General features: G+C 54.5%; 1 protein-coding gene across 3 annotated transcripts in view; it reads left to right on the top strand.

The window, feature by feature from the left end:
* The window catches only part of KCNQ1 (potassium voltage-gated channel subfamily Q member 1), a 323,311-nt gene that overhangs the window by 93,354 nt on the left and 211,128 nt on the right, over positions 1-18,829 (top strand). For all 3 annotated transcript variants that reach the window (XM_077862849.1, XM_077862848.1, XM_077862850.1), the window contains 4 exons: positions 447-557; positions 1,358-1,453; positions 3,617-3,739; positions 4,581-4,725. In XM_077862849.1, coding sequence (XP_077718975.1) covers positions 447-557; positions 1,358-1,453; positions 3,617-3,739; positions 4,581-4,725 — 475 coding nt within the window. The remainder of the gene's footprint in view (positions 1-446; positions 558-1,357; positions 1,454-3,616; positions 3,740-4,580; positions 4,726-18,829) is intronic.

Below are 18,829 nucleotides of genomic sequence, written 5' to 3'. Positions count from 1 at the left end.
GCCCGGGGCGGGGCGGGGCAGGGGCAGCCCGTGGTCCTGCCACAAGCTCCGACGCTCTGCTCCCCCACCAAGAAGAAGGCTTGAGCTGCGTCTGGTTCTCTCAGAAGAAGGGTGGCTGAGACATCTGGTGCCCAGGGTGGTGTCAGGAAGTCGCGCGTCATCCCTGTCCCCTTGGTGGAGGACCAGCCTCGGTGGGAGCTTCCGGCCTCCTGGGGGCCGCCACACAGCAACGTCGGTGGCCTGGGTGACAGGACTCCTCTGGGATGGGGCAGGCGGTGGCGCAGGGAGACCAGACCATCCACAGTGCTCACACTGATGTTGGCCGAGCCTCGGCTGTCTTGGCGACAGTGGTGGGAGCTCCATGTTAGCTGAGCAGCAGGCTTGGGCTGGACGGTCGCCCGTCCCGAGCTTCCGGGCCTGACCACTGACCCCTGCCCCTCTTACAGGTCACGGTCACCACCATCGGCTACGGGGACAAGGTGCCCCAGACGTGGGTTGGGAAGACCATCGCCTCCTGCTTCTCTGTGTTTGCCATCTCCTTCTTTGCGCTCCCAGCGGTAGGTGCTCCGTGCTGGGTGCCCCCAGGGAGGCCCACTCAGGCCCAGCTCACCTTCCACCACCCCCAGGGGCCCTTTGCAGCAGGTGTGGGCAGCAGCCGGGGTGTTGGTGGGGGGGTCTTTGGTAGCAGACAGCGGGGTGCAGGCCGGCATATTCAGCCCCAGGGGCCACGGGGAGACACCAGTAGCAGCTGCCGCATGAAGGCAGAGGCAGAGGCTGTGTGCCTGGTGAGGCCTGGCCAGGCCAGGCCAGGTCCTCCCCAGAAATCACCGTGAGGGTTATACCTCCCCATTCCCAGTGTGTGCACATAGGTGTGTGTGTGTTACATGTGTCCTCATGGACACACGTGGGCATATGTATGATGTGTTACTATGTGCACGAGTCACATACACACACCACGTATTGTGTGTTGCATGTGGACACATGTCCGTGTTCTGTGTGTATATGTGTCACCTACATATAAACTCATGCAGTACGTGTGCACCTCTCGTGTGTGCTGTGTGTATAGTATGTGCATTTGGGTTGTGTGTCTACAGTGTTTGCCCACGTGCTGTACAGTATGTGTGTGTGCATGTATGATTGATCCCCTAGGTGGATGGGGAGCTCCCTCCCTGACGAGTGGGTCCTGTCCATCCCATTGTCCATCCAGGGATGCAGCTGCACACCCTCCCACAGGGCTACCTTCTGCCCACCCTGTCTCCCCGACACCCGCACTGTCTCCCTAGTTCCCGTGTCCCACAGGCCGGCCAGGCAGTGGCTGCCTGCGTGGACGTGAACCCTGGCCTCTGCTCCTCCCCAGGGGATTCTCGGCTCTGGCTTCGCCCTAAAGGTCCAGCAGAAGCAGAGACAGAAGCACTTCAATAGGCAGATCCCGGCGGCAGCCTCGCTCATTCAGGTGACGGCACCTGCCATTGTGATGGCCAGTCTCGCGTCTGCGGGTGAACACAAGCTAGTGTCCGTTCTGGGGATCCAGAACTGGGAACTGCTCTTGGCCGTGAAGCTCAGTGCGGATCCTTCTGGAACATAGATGAGCTGATTTGGCAACACAGACGTACACACCCGTCGTGCCTTCTCCTGGGACATGCAGGTGGTCTGACAGGGTGGGCACTGGAGCGCGGGGCGCCCATATCCCTTCCTCGAGGGTTCTGTGGGAAGTCACATCTGAGCAGGCCAGGGGGCCAGGATGTGCCCTGGCCAGTCCCGGGGTGGGGTGGTCTTTCTGTGGGCCCCTCACCTCTCAACCACAGTGGCCAGCCTTGGCGTCTTGTTCCTCGTTCTCCTCCTGTGGCCACCCCTCTGCTCTGCACTGGAGCAGGTCTGGGAGGCAAAGGGGAAGGGTCCCTGTGTGGCCATGTCCCAGGGTGGCTAGGGCTCTGCTTATGCAGCATGGGCACTTCTGAGTGTCCCTGGCACTGCACGGGGCTCAGGACTCCCCGGTGGCAGCAGGTGAGGACTGGTGAGCCGATAGCATGGCTGCCGTCTGGATTCATGGGCCCCTTGGTGCCTGATGGGGACCCTAGGGAGGCTGTGACAAGCCTGGGGGGCTGGTGGCAGCAAAGCCTAAGAGCAATGGGGAAGGGGGGGGTCCTGAGTTCCTGGATGTTCCGCTCTGCTCTCTGACCCAAGCTCCTGGACACACCAGAGGCTCGCTGAGCCTTTTAATGCACACAAAGACTCAGGCGGATAACCATTTGCAAACTGGGTCCCAGAGGGTCCTGGGGCTCAGCATCATCCACCCGCGGATATGGGACCCTCTGCCCAGCAGGGCAGCTGTATCCAGCACTGGATGCTCCCCTGGGTCACCCCTGTGGCCTGGTCTCCTGCGCCCTCTGCCCCAGGCAGGGCCCCATGAGGGGTGGCCACCATCAAGCGCTGCTCCACCTGGGAGCCTCAGCTCAACCAGGGGCTCCCCTCATCCCTCTGAAGCCCTTCCGGAACCCACTGTCTGGGGCCTGGACGGTGTACCTGGACGGGAAGGAAATAGGGGCCATAAAGCCGAGGGGCTGGGCCCCCTCAGGCCTGGTTTTACAGCCCCACAGCCTTCTCCTTTCGGGGAGACCATAAATCAGGCCGTAAAACCAGCCCAGGCCGCTGTGGGCAGACTGTTGTGGGAGGGGAGCGTGGCGGGTTCCTCGCTGAGCCTTGGGCCTTAGGGGCAAGCACCCCTGCAAAAGACCAGGTCTGAGTGGAATGTTCATGGGGGTGCAGACGTGCCCGCCACAGGAGGACCAGGGCCCCAGGGTGTGGGACGTGTAGTGGCCAGGCCATACGTTTGTGGGCAGGACACATGCCCACTGCTGGGGAAGGTGGGAAGTGGACGTGGTGAGTCAGCCTCGGAGGGGCCAGGCCTGTGGCCTGTCCCATGGACGGCATGAAGGTGGCCAGGCCTGCCCAGGTCCCCATCGTGGGTGATGTCACGGCTCCCCGGGAGCCCTGCCAGCCCCGTGGCCAGCCACACCACTAGGATGCGTCCTCATCTGAGGCTCCTGGCACCCCACCGGTCCCCCACTGCCCACTCAGACATGGCGTGTCCTCCCCTCGGATCCCCTGCTGTGGCATCACTTCCTCCCTGCGTGGTGGCCACAGGGGCATCTCTCTAGAGCATAGGCCCAAGGCCTTCTGCACCCGCATGACATCAAGAGGCTCCCCACGGCTACGGACGGTGTCCGGTGCTGGGAGCCCACATTTGGGCCTCTGGGAGGGGCCTTGTTTCCCAGGCCCTCCTGCCTGGTGCCCACAGCCCGGGGCGCCCTTGGTTTCTGTGGCCATCCCTGCACTCGCCGTGCAAGCCCCAAGGAGAGGCAGCCATGGGTGTCTGTGCATCTGTGGGAGAGACAGGTTGGGGAGATGCTGGCAGGTGCATCGGTGCTCACAGGTGAGGGCCTCTGTGATGTCTGAGCTGTGAGTACCAGCCAGCGCGTGAGGCTGCCTGGTGCAGGATCAGCCATAGGAGATGGGGGGCTGGCATGCAGGATGGGGTGTGGGCAGGATGGGGGAGCTGCAGCTCCCACGGGAGGCCCAGCGGGTAGCTGACTGCCTCTCTCTTGTGCTGGTTCAGACGGCGTGGAGGTGCTACGCGGCCGAGAACCCCGACTCTTCCACCTGGAAGATCTACGTCCGGAAGCCCGCCCGGAGCCATGCCCTGCTCTCTCCCAGCCCCAAGCCCAAGAAGTCTGTCATGGTAACGGCCCCCATCTGCACCTGCAGGTGGATGGGATCCCCATTAGTGATTAGTGGGTGGGGAGGCTTCGGGGGCCACGGCTCCTGGGCAGGGTTTGACCTAGGGTTTCATCTGAGCCCACATTGGGGCATCACCACTACAGGCCCTGGGGCGGGGGTGCATCTGTGCCAGGCCTTGCAGCCCCAGTGTCCCCATGGCTCGAGGCCCCTAGGAGCAGCCCCAGGAGCAGGATGAGCTGGGCTCTGGCCAGTGGTGGGAGAGAAGGCTCTGGAGAGGGCCCTGGTGTCAGGCTGGGCACAGTGGGTGTCTGTCAGGTCAGAGGTGGCATCCCAGCTCGGGGAAGAGGGTCTTGAGGTTGGTGTGCAGGGGATTCGGACAGGCTTCGGGTGGCATGCTGAATGAGGGTGGTGCCCACTCCCGCTTGGGGGCGCCCAGCTCTCCCGGGTGCCAGCTGCCCCCAAAGCCCCTGCACTCTCTGTTCCCTCCCAGACCCCTCCACCTCCTCCCAGTCACCTCCTCAGAGGGGTCTTCACCAGCCCCTGCTGCCCCCCCCCCACATGCCGTCGCTCTGCGGCCCTTGTCAGCACGTGCCCTGGTGCACTCTTGGACGTTTACCTGTCCGCCCGCCCCTCAGCCTGAGCTCCCGGGCAGCGCCTGTGCTGAGCCCCCCACGGGGCCCCCGGCAGCATCACCACGCCACGGCCCTCCCTGTCTGCCTGCGACCGTGCCGGCACTTGGCCCCCGAGGTCTGGTTCCCTGGCAGGTGCCCAGCGGGGACCGCCAGGGGGTTCTGGGGCCGGCGGATGCCTGGGAACCGCCAGCTTATTATTCATCATCTTAGGTAAAGAGAAAGAAGTTCAAACAAGACAAGGACAACGGGGTGAGCCCCGGAGAGAAGATGCTCACGGTCCCCCACATCACGTGCGAACCCGTCTCGGAGGAGCGGAGGCCAGACCACTTCTCCGTGGACAACTGTGACAGCTCTGGTGAGACACCCTCGCCCGGGGTGGTGCTGCGGGGACAGGGACGGGCGCTCGGCTCCCCTGACCTAGCGTCTGCCCGGCAACGTCCTGCCCTCCCCACACCCCCAGCTCAAAGGCAGGTACTTCTGAGGAGGTGGGACCCCACCCTGGAGGGACCCTCTGTCCTGCTCTGTCCCACACTCTGTGCTGCCGGGTGCCCGGCCTGCCTAGGTCATGCCATGTGGCTGGCAGCAAGGAGGTGGCCCATACATGTGACCCCCCCCATTCCTGGTGGCGCGGGGATGGGGCATCAGAGCCAACACTGTGCACCCACACTTGGCCCATTCCTCGGCACCATGTACCTTTGCTCTTCTGTCATCCTCTGCCCGGCACCCACCAGAACATGCCAGCTCTTCGGCAGTTGGAAGGGTAGTGTCACCATCTCGACTGTAGCAGAGGGACAGGCTCATATTGTTCCTGACCCTTTGTGCCTATGGGTGCCCACCCTGCCAAGTGCTCCATTCTCAGGCGGCTGACCCCCGATGTGCCCCCCACATTGATCGCAGCCCCCCTGGCAGAAAGCATTCCAGGCAGGGGCTGCAGCCGCTCCCTGCTCCTCGGAGCCGTCTGCGGACCGGGCCGGGGCGCCCACCCCACTGGGCATGGGGCCATCCTGGCCCCATCACACGCTGTTGGGATTCCGCTCTGGCTCAGATCTGGCCACTTCGCTGGTGAGTCCCCAGGACGCGCTCCCCGCCCGCCCCCCGGAGTGGGCACAAGGGACAATTGTGCCAACAAATGCCCACCCCCCCCAACTCCGGATTCAGGGGCAGGACCATTGTCGCCATGCAGATGGGGGCTCTCTGTAAATGCTAATGGGCAGGTCGGCCGTGGGTAGAAGCATCTCTGGCTGTTTGCTGAATGCGGAGCGCTCCATTCAGACTGTTTGCTGTTATTAAGTACCCGGGGATGCCTGCGGAATGTTAACGAGGCATGAGAGCAGGAAAGTCAGGCGCCCTTTGTGGAATGCTTTTGCACGGAGGAGTTTTGCTTTCCCGCCGACGCGATAAGTCAGCCCAGCCTGGAGCCGCGGCATTTCTCGTGCCTGAGCCGTTGGCCTGGCCCCCGGGGGCCCCGAGTGGCCCCCAGCCCGTGGGTGGCAGCGGGGACTCTCAAGAGCCCTGGTGGGGGAGGGAGCAGTGCCAGGAGGGCCTGCCGCTCGGCCCCCATGCGGCAGGACGCCAGCAGCTGTGCTGAGTTCCGCCCCCGGGCAGGACCCAGGCCTTGCACCTGAGCCTCGCCCGCGGGTGGCATCTGGGTGCGCCAGGGGGCATGTGAGGCAGGTGCCATCTCCATCCCAGCACTGGCCTGTAGCTGTCTCCCCAGCTCCGTGGTTTCTCTCCATGTCCCAACCTCACCGTGTCTCTGAGCTTCTGTTCTGTGACACCCAGGGTCCGGGAAAGGGCTGCCCACCCACATTCACGGCCTGCAGAGCCTCGTCTGTGCCCCTGTGATTCCCAGGCGGGTTTCCTGTTTTCATGGAAAGGGCCCGCAGGAGGACCCTTTGTGGTGGCAGGCAGTGTGGACAGAGGGAGCCCTGCCCAGCAGGCTCCCATCCCTATGCAGGTTCCAGGCCCCCAGCTGCTCACATTGTCCTGGTCACTGGAGTCTGCTCTCAGGACCCCCCTGCATGCAGGGCCGGGTGGAGGCCCATGGGGTGGGGGTGGCAGGGGATCCTTGGCATCCAGGGAGGAAGATGGGCACCAGCAAGGGAGTGGAGCATGTGGACGTCTGGGGTATTGGTGCCAGGCTCAGCCTGGGTGGTCCCGAAGGCTTCTTGGAGGAGGAGGTGCCAGTGCTGAGTAGAGCTGGCTGGGGGGGTAAGCAGCAGGATGGAGATGGGGGACAACCATGCCTCTGTGCGGCTCCACGTGGTCTCCAGCCTAGGGATGCCACGTGTTCTCCTCGTGTGAGGTGGGTGCAAGCCTGCCCTCCTCGTGGAGAGAGAGGCCACGTGGGCGCCTGGCATGCCGGTGCCGACGTGCCAGGAGCCTGCAGGTGTCAGCCAGCCTGGGCCCTGGAAGTCCACAGAGCAGGAGGAGCTGCAGTCAGCTTTGTGTTCTCTGAGCCTCAGCCAGGATGGTGAGGATGGGAGGCCGGCAGGACGAGCTGGTGGGACATGGTCCCTGTGGGGCGGGGGGTCAGAGGAGCCAAAGCCAGCAAGAGGGGCCTGCGGACCCTGGGCAGCCTGGGTGCGACCCTCCAGGGTAGGGCAGTGTGAGATGCTGGGGGCGCCGGGTACAGAGAGGCCTTCACTCCCACCACACACTCGTCAGAGGCGAGCAAGTCCTGGGAGCTGTGCTGGGGATGCGCTGCCGCGGAGCCCGGGGCTGCGTGCGGTATGTTCACAGAAGAGCCTGGCGCTCGTGAGTCTAATTTGTGGGGTGCAGTCTGCAGGGGGCATTGTGCCCCTGGCCACACCTGCCAGGCCTCACCCTCCTCCCTCCCCTCAGTTGGCAGCTGTGCACATAGTGAGGGTCCTGCAGGGCTCCACCAGCTGCTGTCTTGGGGCTGGCACCCCAGATCCCACCCAGCACCCCGGATCCCACCCCACACCCTGTCTCCCACCCAGTGCCCCGGATCCCACCCTGCGCCCCTTCCCCATGTTAGCTGCTGTTGGCCTCTGTTTAGGTTTTGTCTTTTTAAACAATCCTCTGAGTTAGTCACTTGTATGTGGTTGAGATGTGCTTACATTTACCAACAGGTTTGCTAGGTTTCCACTTCAGAGCTTGAGTTTAACGTCCTTCTTCCTGAAGGGCCTTGAGTGGTTAGTGGTTCCTCCAGTGATGATCTATCGACAATCAACTCAGTTTTTATTTGTCTGAAATCTTTATATTTTGCCTTTGCTGTTGGGTGGTGGTCTGGTTGGGGAACAGTCGGATTGAGATACATATTCCCTGTGAACACTGGCAGGTGTGCTGCAGGGGCCAGCATACACATTCTGTCCGGCTCTCTGGCCACCCCGAGTGAGTGACTTGTCCCCTGGGGATCTCAGGTGCATCTCCTTGACTCTAGTGCTGGGTCGCATCACCACAGTGAAGCAGGGAGGCGTTAGCTCTGTCTGTCCTGCCATTGGTTGTGATTCCTGAACCTAAGGGTTCATGTCTTTTATCCAGTTTGGAAATTAGTACAAATGTGTCACAATGTACCACCTGCCCTCAGGGCTCTGATCTGCCCTGGGAACGTCCCTTTGGCCATTTCGTTCTGACCTCCATGGCTGGCTCTGGGACTTTCCTGCTTGGTCTTTCCACATGGCCTTCCTTGCGGTTTGTTTCCTGTTACCTCACTGCGCCGGCATCTGATCCCCAGCCAGGTTAGTCTACCTGCTGACATTTTAATTTCAAGGATTTCACATTTTTTCATTTCTGTACGTCCTCATGTGAGGGCTCGATTCACTTGATCTTCACAGCGTGTACCCTCTGCATAGCGTACAGCTCTGAATTTCTGGATCACTTGAACGTGCTTATGTCATCATCACGTCACAATGTTGTCACCTGTGCTATGACATCATCATCCCTGTCATGATATCATCACCCGTACCATGACGCCATCATCTGTGCCATGACACCATCATCCATGTCATGACGCCATCCTCCATATCACAACACCATCACCCGTGCTGTGACGCCATCACCCGCAGTTTGTGGAGAGCCTACCTCTGTTCGCTGTGGCTTCCCCAGCTCTTTCCCATGATGGCTTGTTTCCCTATGGTTGGTGGAGGTCTTCATCTGTGGGGCTCCCATGTCCCCTGAGGGGACGTTGTTCTGCAGAAGTTGTTCCTTGGACAGGGTGACCCCGTGAAGCTGTCCAGAACGTTTGTGGTGTGGGGTTTTCTAGATAACCATGTGGTATAAATACAAGCCCTGAGAACAAGCCCATCCACATGTAGCAAGAGGACACGTTTTGCTTTTACTCCAAGGACACAGGCCAATACGAACCGATTTTCTTTCTTCTCTGCATCTGCCATGCCTAGGTTGGCAGTTGGTTTCCATCTTGCGTAGTTTCTGTGATTTGCATCTTCCCTCCTACCATCTGTTTGACTTCCTGGCAGCCCAGTTTGTAGGTAGAGTCTTGGTCCCCACTTCTTGCCTCGTGCTGGTTCCAGGCCCGGCTTCTTTGTCCAGTCCACACCGTGAGTGGATGCCCGGGACTGCCCACATGGGTCTGCGTTGTGGCAGCAGCTCCACTTTTGGGCCTTGGGGCCGCCCTCATGGAGCCCACAGAAGACATTTGGTCATTTCAGGAAGTTTGTTTGGGAGTTTGTAGAGAGAGGCCTGTGATGGCATCAGGGCCACTTATTACTGGAAACAGAAGTCCTCATCTTTGTGACAATGTTCCTGTCAAGGGGAGCCATGAGCTCCTGCTGGCAGAGGACAAGGTGGTGATGCTCCAGGTCAGAACTTCCCCGGGAGGGTCCCTCAAATCAGGAGGATTTCAGAGATGGCCCCTTGAGATTCTGAGTCAGGGGCTTGCAGGAAGGCCCAGGAGCGTGTCTGCAGTGAGCCCCTGGGTTACTCTGGGGAATGTTCTGGGGACCCTGAGGATGAAGCCCAGCACTGACTGCAAGGAGTCGGAGCAAATCTTCTGTGACTTCCAGGTTTGTCTCACCTGAGCCAAGGGAAAAGCTCCTTGTTCAGGATGAGAACAGGGTCCCAGGCCCCCTTGTGGTACCTGCACCAGGGTTCAGGTCAGCCATTCATTACAACAGCAGATAGAAAAGACTAAGGAGCTTCCTCTGTGTCATAGAGGCAATCAACATGTAGAGTTCAGCTCGTGAGCTTAGTGAAGAAAGATGGGCTGCTTTCCCCCTGGGATCAGGAACACGGCAAGGGTCCCTGCTCCTGTTACTTCTAGTCCGCACGGAACTGGAGATTCCAGCTGGTGGAACAGTCAAGGAAAAGACACTCCAGACATCCAGATAGGAAAGGAAGAGGTAAAGCTCTCTTTGTTTGCAGGTGGCGTGGTTTTCTGTGCGGAACACCTGGTGCGTGTGCAAGACAATCACCAGAACCAAGGTGTGGACAGAGCCAGGGCAACCTGCAAATATCAACTCTACCTCCTCATTCTAGCAGCAAATAATCTGAAGTCAAAATTTTAAAAATACCAGTTCCTGGGGCGCCTAAGAGGCTCAGTTGGTGAAGAGTCTGCCTTCAGCTCAGGTCATGATCTCTGGGTTCTGGGATCGAGCCCCAAGGCAGGCTCCCTGCTCAGCAGGGATCTGCTTCTCCCTCTGCCTCCGCCTGCTCTTGCTCTCTCAATCTCTCTCTCTCTCTCTCTCAAATAAATAAATGAAGTCTTTTTTTTAGAAAAATACCACTTACTGTAACATTAAAAACATGAAATACTCTGAGGACAATCTGGCAAAGGATGCAAGCACTGCACGCTGAAAGCCATAAAACGTTGCTGAGAGGCGCCACAGAATCTCTAGGTCAGCAGAGAGGTGCGCTGTGCTCACAATCACCAGCCTCAACATTCATCTTTAAATTCAATTAATAACAGTCAGAATCCCACCAGGCATTTTGTGGAAATTAATGAGCTGGTTCTGAAATTTGCATGGAAATAACCCTGAAGTTCCAAAACAACATTTAAAAATGAACAAAGTTGGAGGACTAGCCCCAGCATAGAGATAAGTAAATAAATGATAAACAGCATAGAGTGTAGATAAACCTACACACACATGGACAGGTGACTTTTGACCAAGGTGCAAAGGCAGTATTGGGACAACGGGACCATCCACCTGCCAGAAAATGAACCTGGAGCTATGTCTTGCATCATATATAAAAATCAGTTCAAAATTTATCATGAAAATAAAGGTGAAGTCTAAAAGTTACAGAAAAGGGGCACCTGGGGTGGCTCAGTGAAGAAGCTGCTTTCGGCTTAGGTCATGATCTCAGGGTCCTGGGATTGAGCCCCGTGTCTGCTCTCTGCTCAGCGAGGAGCCTGCTTCTCCCTCTCCCTCACCCTGCTTGTGCACGCTCTCTCTCTCTCTCAAATAAATAAAATCTTTTTTTTTTTTTCAAATAAATAAAATCTTAAAAATAAAAGTTACAGAAGAAAATGCAAGAGAAAAATCTCTGTGACTTTGAGGTCTAGGCTTCTTGAACATGACACTGGCAACATGAACGACCATAAAAACCAGCCATTTGAACTTTTCAAAATTAAATCTCTTTGAAAGACAATATTAAGAGGATGAAAAGACAAAGCACAGACAAGGAGAAAATATTTTCAAACCATCCATCTGATAAAGGATTTGTGTCCAGAATATAAGAGGGATGCTTACGGCTAAGCAATAAGAAGACAAAAACAGGCAATGATGGAACAGACAATCATCAAAGAAAAGAAATGGAAAAGCACAGAATATATTCAATATTGCTAGTTATTAGAGAAATGCCTGTTAAAACCTCAAATGAGATATTACTATACAATTATTATATTCATTTTACCAAGTGCTGTGGCCCTACAGGGGAAGAGGCTAACACCCATGCAGTTACCACCCAGGATGCGGTGCTGGGGCCCTCGTGCTCTGCTGGTGGAGCTGCAAATGGTGCCACTCTGGAAATCAGACTGGGAGTGTCTTAAAACGTTGTATGTGCACCTGCCATATTATGCAGCCATTCTAATTCCTGAATACGTGTCCAGACACACATACTGACACTCATCCGTGGAATATGTTCATAGCTATTTTGCAAAAACTGGAAACATGGAAAATGCCCATCAACATCTGACAAAATGTTATCTGAATCACGGTATACCCACACAGTGATGCTCAGAAATAGCAAAGCATGAACCATGAGCGCACACAACAGCCTGGACAAATAGCAGAATAATTATGATGAGTGAGAGAAGCCAGACCAAAAAAGGAAAAAAAAAGAGAGAGAGAGAGAGAGAAGAAACAAAGAAAGAGAGAAGGGGGTGGGGGAAGAGTACATAGTGCTTTATTCTATTTATATGAAACTCTAAGAATTGCAGACTGTTCTAGAATGACAGCAGGACGAGGCAGCTGTCTTGGGATGCAAGGGAACAGGGATCAGATTGGGAGGAGTGCAGAAGGGCTCAAGGGGACCCAGGGGGGTAGGTACGCTCACGATCCTGATTGTGCTGACGGTTTCATGTGTCAGAAGTTACCGGAATTGTACCCTGTAAACACGGGCAGTTTGTTACATGTCCATTAGGCCTCAATGAAAAGAAACATAAAATATTTAGCATAGCAAAAAAAAAAAAAAAACTTTTAAAATGATAATCTGGGGAAAACAGCAGCCGCTCATATCATACACATGGGGCTAACTGCATCAGGATATTGGGAAACACTCTAAGTCCCGAAGACGAGAGGATAAAAGACATGAAAACAACTCTAGAAAAAGGAGATACTGAGATTCCTACAGAGGCACAGATGCTGATAACGTCAGTTATGATCACAGAAATGTAAATCAATGCCCTGGGAGCTTGGCTCCTCTGCGGAGAGTCACCCGTGGGCCACTGTGCTCGGAAACCCTCGGCCCAGCCACAGGTGTGGGAAGGGTACGCTGGTGCAAGCGCCTGGCCCAGAGACGCAGAGATGCTTCAGGGGATTTGCATGAAAATTCAAGATGCACGTGCCCTTCAGCCCTCCGAGCAATGTAATGCACTCAAGTTGCACATTTGCAAAATGACCCACGATCAGGGCACTGATGTTTGCAGTCGTTAAAGAGCAAAAGATGGGCAAACCGATGGCGTCCCTGCGTGGGGCTCTGCTTCGAGGAAGTGTGGTGTGTGCCCCAGACAGCCACTGACGCGCCAGACTGTCCCCTCGGGGCCCAGGCGGCCGAGCGATCGTGGACGTGACCACAGCTCAGGCCCTGAGGACGAGGAACGCGGCCCCCGCCCGTGTGTGCGGACGGAGGCCGCCGAGTCCCGGGACAGCCTGAAAAGAGCGCTGGGATCACCTTCTCGGAGGCTCAACAGCGCGGCAAAGTTGTAAAACCATCTGGGCTGGTGCATGTGTTAAAGGAGATCTTTAATCTCTTTTTTAGTCTGTTTTATGCTAATTTGTTCTAAATCAATGTGCTGCCTCTTCGGGGTAATGTATTCATTGCTATTTAATCCTCGAGGGTTGCAATTATGTTGCTACTTGGTAGCAACAAAGTTACTTCTAGTGATTTTATGTTCTTCCGTCTTGGTCAGCTCTTTGTTTCTTGCTGGAGCTTTAATGGTTTTGCTTCCCGCCCTCCTCTCCCACCGCCACCCCCCACCCCCGCCCCGGACCCCAGTCTCATGAGGGATCTATCCATTTTATTTTATTTCATTATATGTTTACTTTCTTACCCGAAAATTACCTTTTGGCTATCTACGTTCTCTGTTTCCCTGGCTTGGGCTTTTATGTCTATTAATTCCCTCTCCTGGATTAATTCGCTTTTTAAAAAACGTAATTAAGAGTAACACTTGGCTGATTTAAAGTCTTTTTTCTACATGGCATTTTAGAAGTTAGATGTTTTCCTCTGATCGCAGCGTTAGCTGCGGTGTAGATCTTGCCATGAAATATGTGCCTTGTCTTTGCTTTCTTGATCGTGTTTATTTTATGTTTTGACTTTCTCTTTAATCTAAAGAGATGTTTTCTCAGAAGATGTTTTTTTATCTCTGTTGTTTTTAATTTAACAGGCTTATAGAGAGAAGATACGGCCTGTGAAATAGTTGCTTTTTTCCAGTAAAGATTTTCTCTGAATCCAAGTGCAAACATAAAAGCATTGCTTTTGTAAATGTTCCACAGGCCTAAGTTAAGATATATTCTCTATCTGCAAAACACAGACTTTCATTTGTATACACAGATAAAACCTGCGTTGCGATGGATCGTACACACACACAGACACCCACACCCACATGTGCACGTACACATTCTGCATCAACCCAGATCTGCCCTACCTTTCCTGGTTATTATTACTGTTTTAAAATCTAACACCAAATTCTGAAACAGGAACAGTCAATCCTTCTTCCTTGACAATTTTGCCTTTAAAAGTCGAGTGGCGCATGACGTCCTGGGCGCTGGGTGTTATATAAGACTGGCTAACCACTGACCTCTACCTCTGAAGCCAGTAATATGTCACATGTTAATTAAGTGAATCTAAATTAAAAAATTAAAAAATGCAAATAAATAAAAGTCGAGTGGCAGAAACGTGGAATGGTTCCAAGAGCAGCGCGTAAGCCAGACTTCCTGGGGCCCCAGGAAGCTCTGCCGTGCTCTCCTGTGTGACCCTGGGCCAGTTCCTGCCTTCTCTGAGCCTCAGTTCCTGTACCTGGGAAATGGGGATCCTAGCAGGGCCGCATCAGAATTGATCAGAACGTGTGAGTGCTCAGCTTGGGCCTGAGTGGAGCCTGGCCGCCTCCTCCGCCAAACAGCCTGCTCTCCATCCGGCTCCCCATGCCACCAATCTTGGGGCTGGTCTTTTTTTCACAGTTTCTTAAAGTTGTGTTGTTTTCTAGTCTTCACACCTCTCACTCCACAGCTGGGCATGGCGCGTGGGCTTTGCACAGGCCCTGGTCCTCTGTGAAGGAGTCGTTTGCTTGGCCCCCTCCCACCTGTGGCTGGTGGGAATAGTCTAGGGATTATTCTGGTTTTCCCAGTCTCCTTCTGGAGCAGGGGCTCATCATGATGTGCGAGCTCGGGGGCTCATGGCACACTTGCACTCTTGCCTCTCCCGTTCAGTTCCCCACGGCAGCCCCCCTCCGCAGCTGCTGGAACAGTTCATCCTCAGATTTTGGATCTGTCCTTCATTCCCCACGGTGTGCACTTGCCACTTTTCCACTGCCAGGAATCTACTTTGCTTCGGGTTTGGGCCAGTCTTCCAAACACGTCCCTGGAACCCCCCCTACAAGTACTTGCATCTCTGTGTGCTAATCTCCAGGATGCATTCATTTGCTAGAGGCCACCGGAACACAATACTACAGGCCTTGTGGCCTAAGCCACAGAAGCTTCTGTCGCTGTCCTGGAGGCAGAAAGACTGGGTCAAGGTGTGGACAGGGCTGGCCGGTCCTGGGCTTACAGAGGGCCACCTTCTCGCCTGCCCTCACAGGGTCTTCCCTCTGGGCTTGTGCATCCCCAGCATCTCTCTCTCTCTCTCTCTCTCTCTCTCTCTCTGTCCAGATTTCTTCCTTTTATAGAGACACCAGCCCTATGGGAGTAGGAGCCACGCTGACAGCCTCACTGGAACTCCCCCTCCTCGGGGGTCCCTTCTCCAAACGTCACATTCTGAGGTGCTGGGGCGGAGAGCCCCAGCATCTGGGTTTCAGGGACTCAGTTCAGCCCTTAACACAGGGACAGGTGTGTGTCTAACATCAGTGGGCGCTGCCTGGGCTCACCCTCCCACAGATGGGGCTCCCCTTCCTGGCACCCCCACCGGCTGTCCGTGGTGGGGCAGTGTTCTCTCTCGCCATCCGCGGGAAGCAGGGTTTCTCCAGCCCTGACATTTGGGGCCAGATCGGGCTGTGGAGGGGCCGCCGTGGGCACTGTAGGACGTCCAGCAGTGTCCTGGCCTCTTCTTGGGGACTGCAGCCCCGTGTCCCTGTGTTACAATAAGCAGGGGTGTGTCCCCAGGGGTGGGCGTGGGGTTGGGGGGGGGGACGGGACTCACCGCTGAAGACCACTCGGCTGAAGGCATAGCTCAGAGCTGTGTGAGGGGTTGTTTTTAACTGTGTATTTGGAAATAAATTTTGAACTGCAGAAAAATAACAAGAACAAGAATGAGCTTGGAAACATCCACGTGCTCTTTATGAATCTGCCATTCGCTGATCGTTAACATTTTGCCCCCGGTCCTTTCACCGTGTGTACCCCTTTGCGTATGTGCAATCACGTAGCAGTGTTTGCTGAGCCACTGCAGCGTAAGCCGCACACCCGGCAGACCTTTGCCCCTAGACATTCCGCTGTGTGTTTCCTAAAAATAAAGGGACCCCCCATTTAAAGTGACGGCACACTTCTCAACCTCTGCCGCTAAACGCGGCTCCGGTCGCTTCACCTTGTCTACTCTGAGGGTCCCCATGTTGCCAAGTGACGTGGCCATGCCTTTCACAGCGTGCCCCCCACCCCCACCCCCAGTGCAGCATCCAGACTGGGGGTCCGTATTGCCATCTCTTTAGCCTCCTGTAATCTGGAACGTTTCCCGTCTCTGCCTTTAACGACCTTGATGTTTCTGGGGGTTACAGTCCTGCCGCTTCTCGGGGAGCTGGGGGTGGGGGGCACATGCTTCCTCGTATTAGATTCAGGTTGTGCCTCTCCAGCTGGAATGTCCCGTCAGTGAGGGGGGCGGGCAGGGGGGTCCTTCGTGGGGTGAGCCAGCCCCGGGCGCATGATGCTCTCCGCCCCTCCTGGGTGGAGTGACTTTAATCACCCGCCCAACAGTCGTTCTGCTTTGCTTTGCAACCGATAAGCAACTGGGGCAAACCATCTAAAGCCCTGAACATATCCTGTTCCTTATTAAAAAATGTCTCTCTGATTTGGAGGCTTTCTGGAACCAGTCTTTATCATGGTGGTTGCAAAATAATGCCTGTCCAGCGCTAGCACCCCTTCCACAAAAGCATTATAATCTGTCCAGCAAGAGTGGCATTCCAAGAGGAGACATCTCAACATTGCACCGTGGGGAGTTTATTTCTCTCCCATTTATTTGTTTCTGTTGACTTACTATCTACATACATGGGGCCATGGACTTTTTTTTGTTATAATTTTTTACTGTCTTTGATTATTTCGATAATCACATTGTCCCGGATTTGGCCGGTGGAAGCCCTTTCGAGCTGGCTTCTGTGTCCTTATGACATGCTCACATTTTTCTGTTTGTTTGTTTTTTAGCATTTCTTTATGTTCTGGTATAACAAGATTCAGGCTTATTTCATACACACACTGCTCCAGCCCCAGAGTCCACCAATTTTCCAAGGAGCTCTGGTTCTTTTTAACGGGGGATGAAATTACTAGAAACCAAAGTCTGGGCACTGGGTGTGCTTGTTGCTACTAGACGTCTTTTCTGCTCGGCCCTTCTGTGCACAGAGCTAAGAGTGCACATGCAAACACGTGTGTGTACAGACATGCACGTACAGAAACAGATGCGGCCCTGGGACAGCTGGAGCCCACACCCGTGTCCCTTGTTCTCCTGTGTCCACACTGTGCGTCCTTTATCTGCAAGCCTCCTTCATCCACAGTGAGATGCCTGCCTCCCGGCCCTATTCGCACGCAGACTCACTGCTCACAATGCACCGAAGATGTTTTATTAGTTGCTTTGTCCTTGCTACTGTCAAATCACACCTCCTGGTGTGTTTGTGATTCTCTCCCTCCTCCCACCCGAGACTGAGGCTGTTTAATCCAGTACTGTGGTCTCAGAGTGCTTGGCTTAGTGATTTTTCTCCTCTCTCCTACTCTTTCCGTTCTCTCCCTTTTCAGTGAGGTTCTGGCACTCATTTGAAAATTAGTTCCGTACGCTTCATTTTTTTTTTTTTACTTGTTTTTTAAAACACCACTTCGTTGAGGTATAATTTACATGCCATAAAATTCACCCATTTGCAGGGTAATTCCAGGAAATTTACGGACTTATGCCATCACCACCACGATCCAGGTTTGGAACACCCCCCACCCCACTCCCACCCTCCATGAGACCCTCCACATCCATGCAGGTCCGTCTCTGCCCCAACCCCGGCCCCAGACACCCTTCCTCTGCTTACTGCTGGTGGCCGTGGATGTGCCTGCTCTGGCCAATTGTGCAAAATGTGATCTTTGTCTTTCTGGCTGCTTTAAGCATGTGCTTGAGGTGCATCCAAATTATAGCACCTAAAAGTATTTCATTGCTAGAAAGTATTCATGGTGTGGACAACCACATTTTGCTCATCCATTCACCTGGTTAAGGGATCATTTTCCACATTGTTTTGTGTTGTTTCTGCCTTCTGGCGATTATAAGAAATGTGGTTACGAGCTGTGCACACTTTCCTTCCTCTTGGAGAGATAGCCAGCAGCAGACTGGCTCAAATGGCGACTCTCTGTTTCCCCTCCTGAGGAATTGCCAGGATGTTTTCTGAAATGGATGTACCATTTCACATTCCCATCAACAATCTGTGAGGGTCTCTATTTATCCAGGACTTTATTAATATTTCCTTTTGTTTGTTGTCTTTAGCCGTCCGGCTAGGGGTGAAGGACTGTCTCTCTTTGGTTTTGATTCGTACTTCCCAAGTGGCTAATGCTGCTCACAATTGTTTCATGTGCTCGTTGGCCAGTTATGTATCATCTTTGGTGAAATGTCTATTTGGATCTTTAGCCCATTTTTAAACATTAACGTTAGTATTTTTAGACATTCGGATGCAACCATAAGAGAGAACACAGATTGATCTCATGCGCCCTTTATTTACATGGTTGCCCTGGTGGTCACGTCATCTGAAATCAAGAGTACAAAATCACAATCAGGACAGTGGCATTGAGACAGCTGAGAAGCAGGACACCCCATCTCAGGGGTCCCTGGTGCGGCCTCTTCATAGCCACACCTACTTCCCTCCCACTCCCAAATCCCCTCAATCCCTTGAAACCACTCACTGCTCTCTAGTTCCATAATTTTGTCATTTCAAGAATGCTGTATAGGGGCACCTGGGTGGCTCAGTGGTTGAGTGTCTGCCTTCAGCTCAGGGTGTGACTGGGTTCTGGGATCTAGTCCTGCATTAGGCTCCTTGCAGGAAGCTTGCTTCTCTCTCTGCCTCTCTCTCTCTGTATCTCTCATGAATAAATAAATTTAAAAAAAGAATGGCATATAAATGGATTGCACAGCATCTGAGCATTTGGAATTGGCTCTTTTGACACAGCATAACTCTCAAGATTCATCCAATCTTGGGATCCCTGGGTGGCGCAGCGGTTTGGCGCCTGCCTTTGGCCCAGGGCGCGATCCTGGAGACCCGGGATCGAATCCCACGTCGGGCTCCCGGTGCATGGAGCCTGCTTCTCCCTCTGCCTGTGTCTCTGCCTCTCCTTCTCTCTCTGTGACTATCATAAATAAATAAAAATTAAAAAAAAAAAAAAGATTCATCCAATCTGTGTATCCATGGCTCGTCCATCTGTATTGGTGAGTGGTATTCCATG

The sequence above is a fragment of the Canis aureus genome, chromosome 21 (genome assembly GCF_053574225.1).
Source record: "Canis aureus isolate CA01 chromosome 21, VMU_Caureus_v.1.0, whole genome shotgun sequence".
Taxonomy (NCBI): Eukaryota; Metazoa; Chordata; class Mammalia; order Carnivora; family Canidae; genus Canis; species Canis aureus.
The sequence above is the reverse complement of the archived record's forward strand: the minus strand, read 5'-3'. Positions and strand labels throughout refer to the sequence as shown.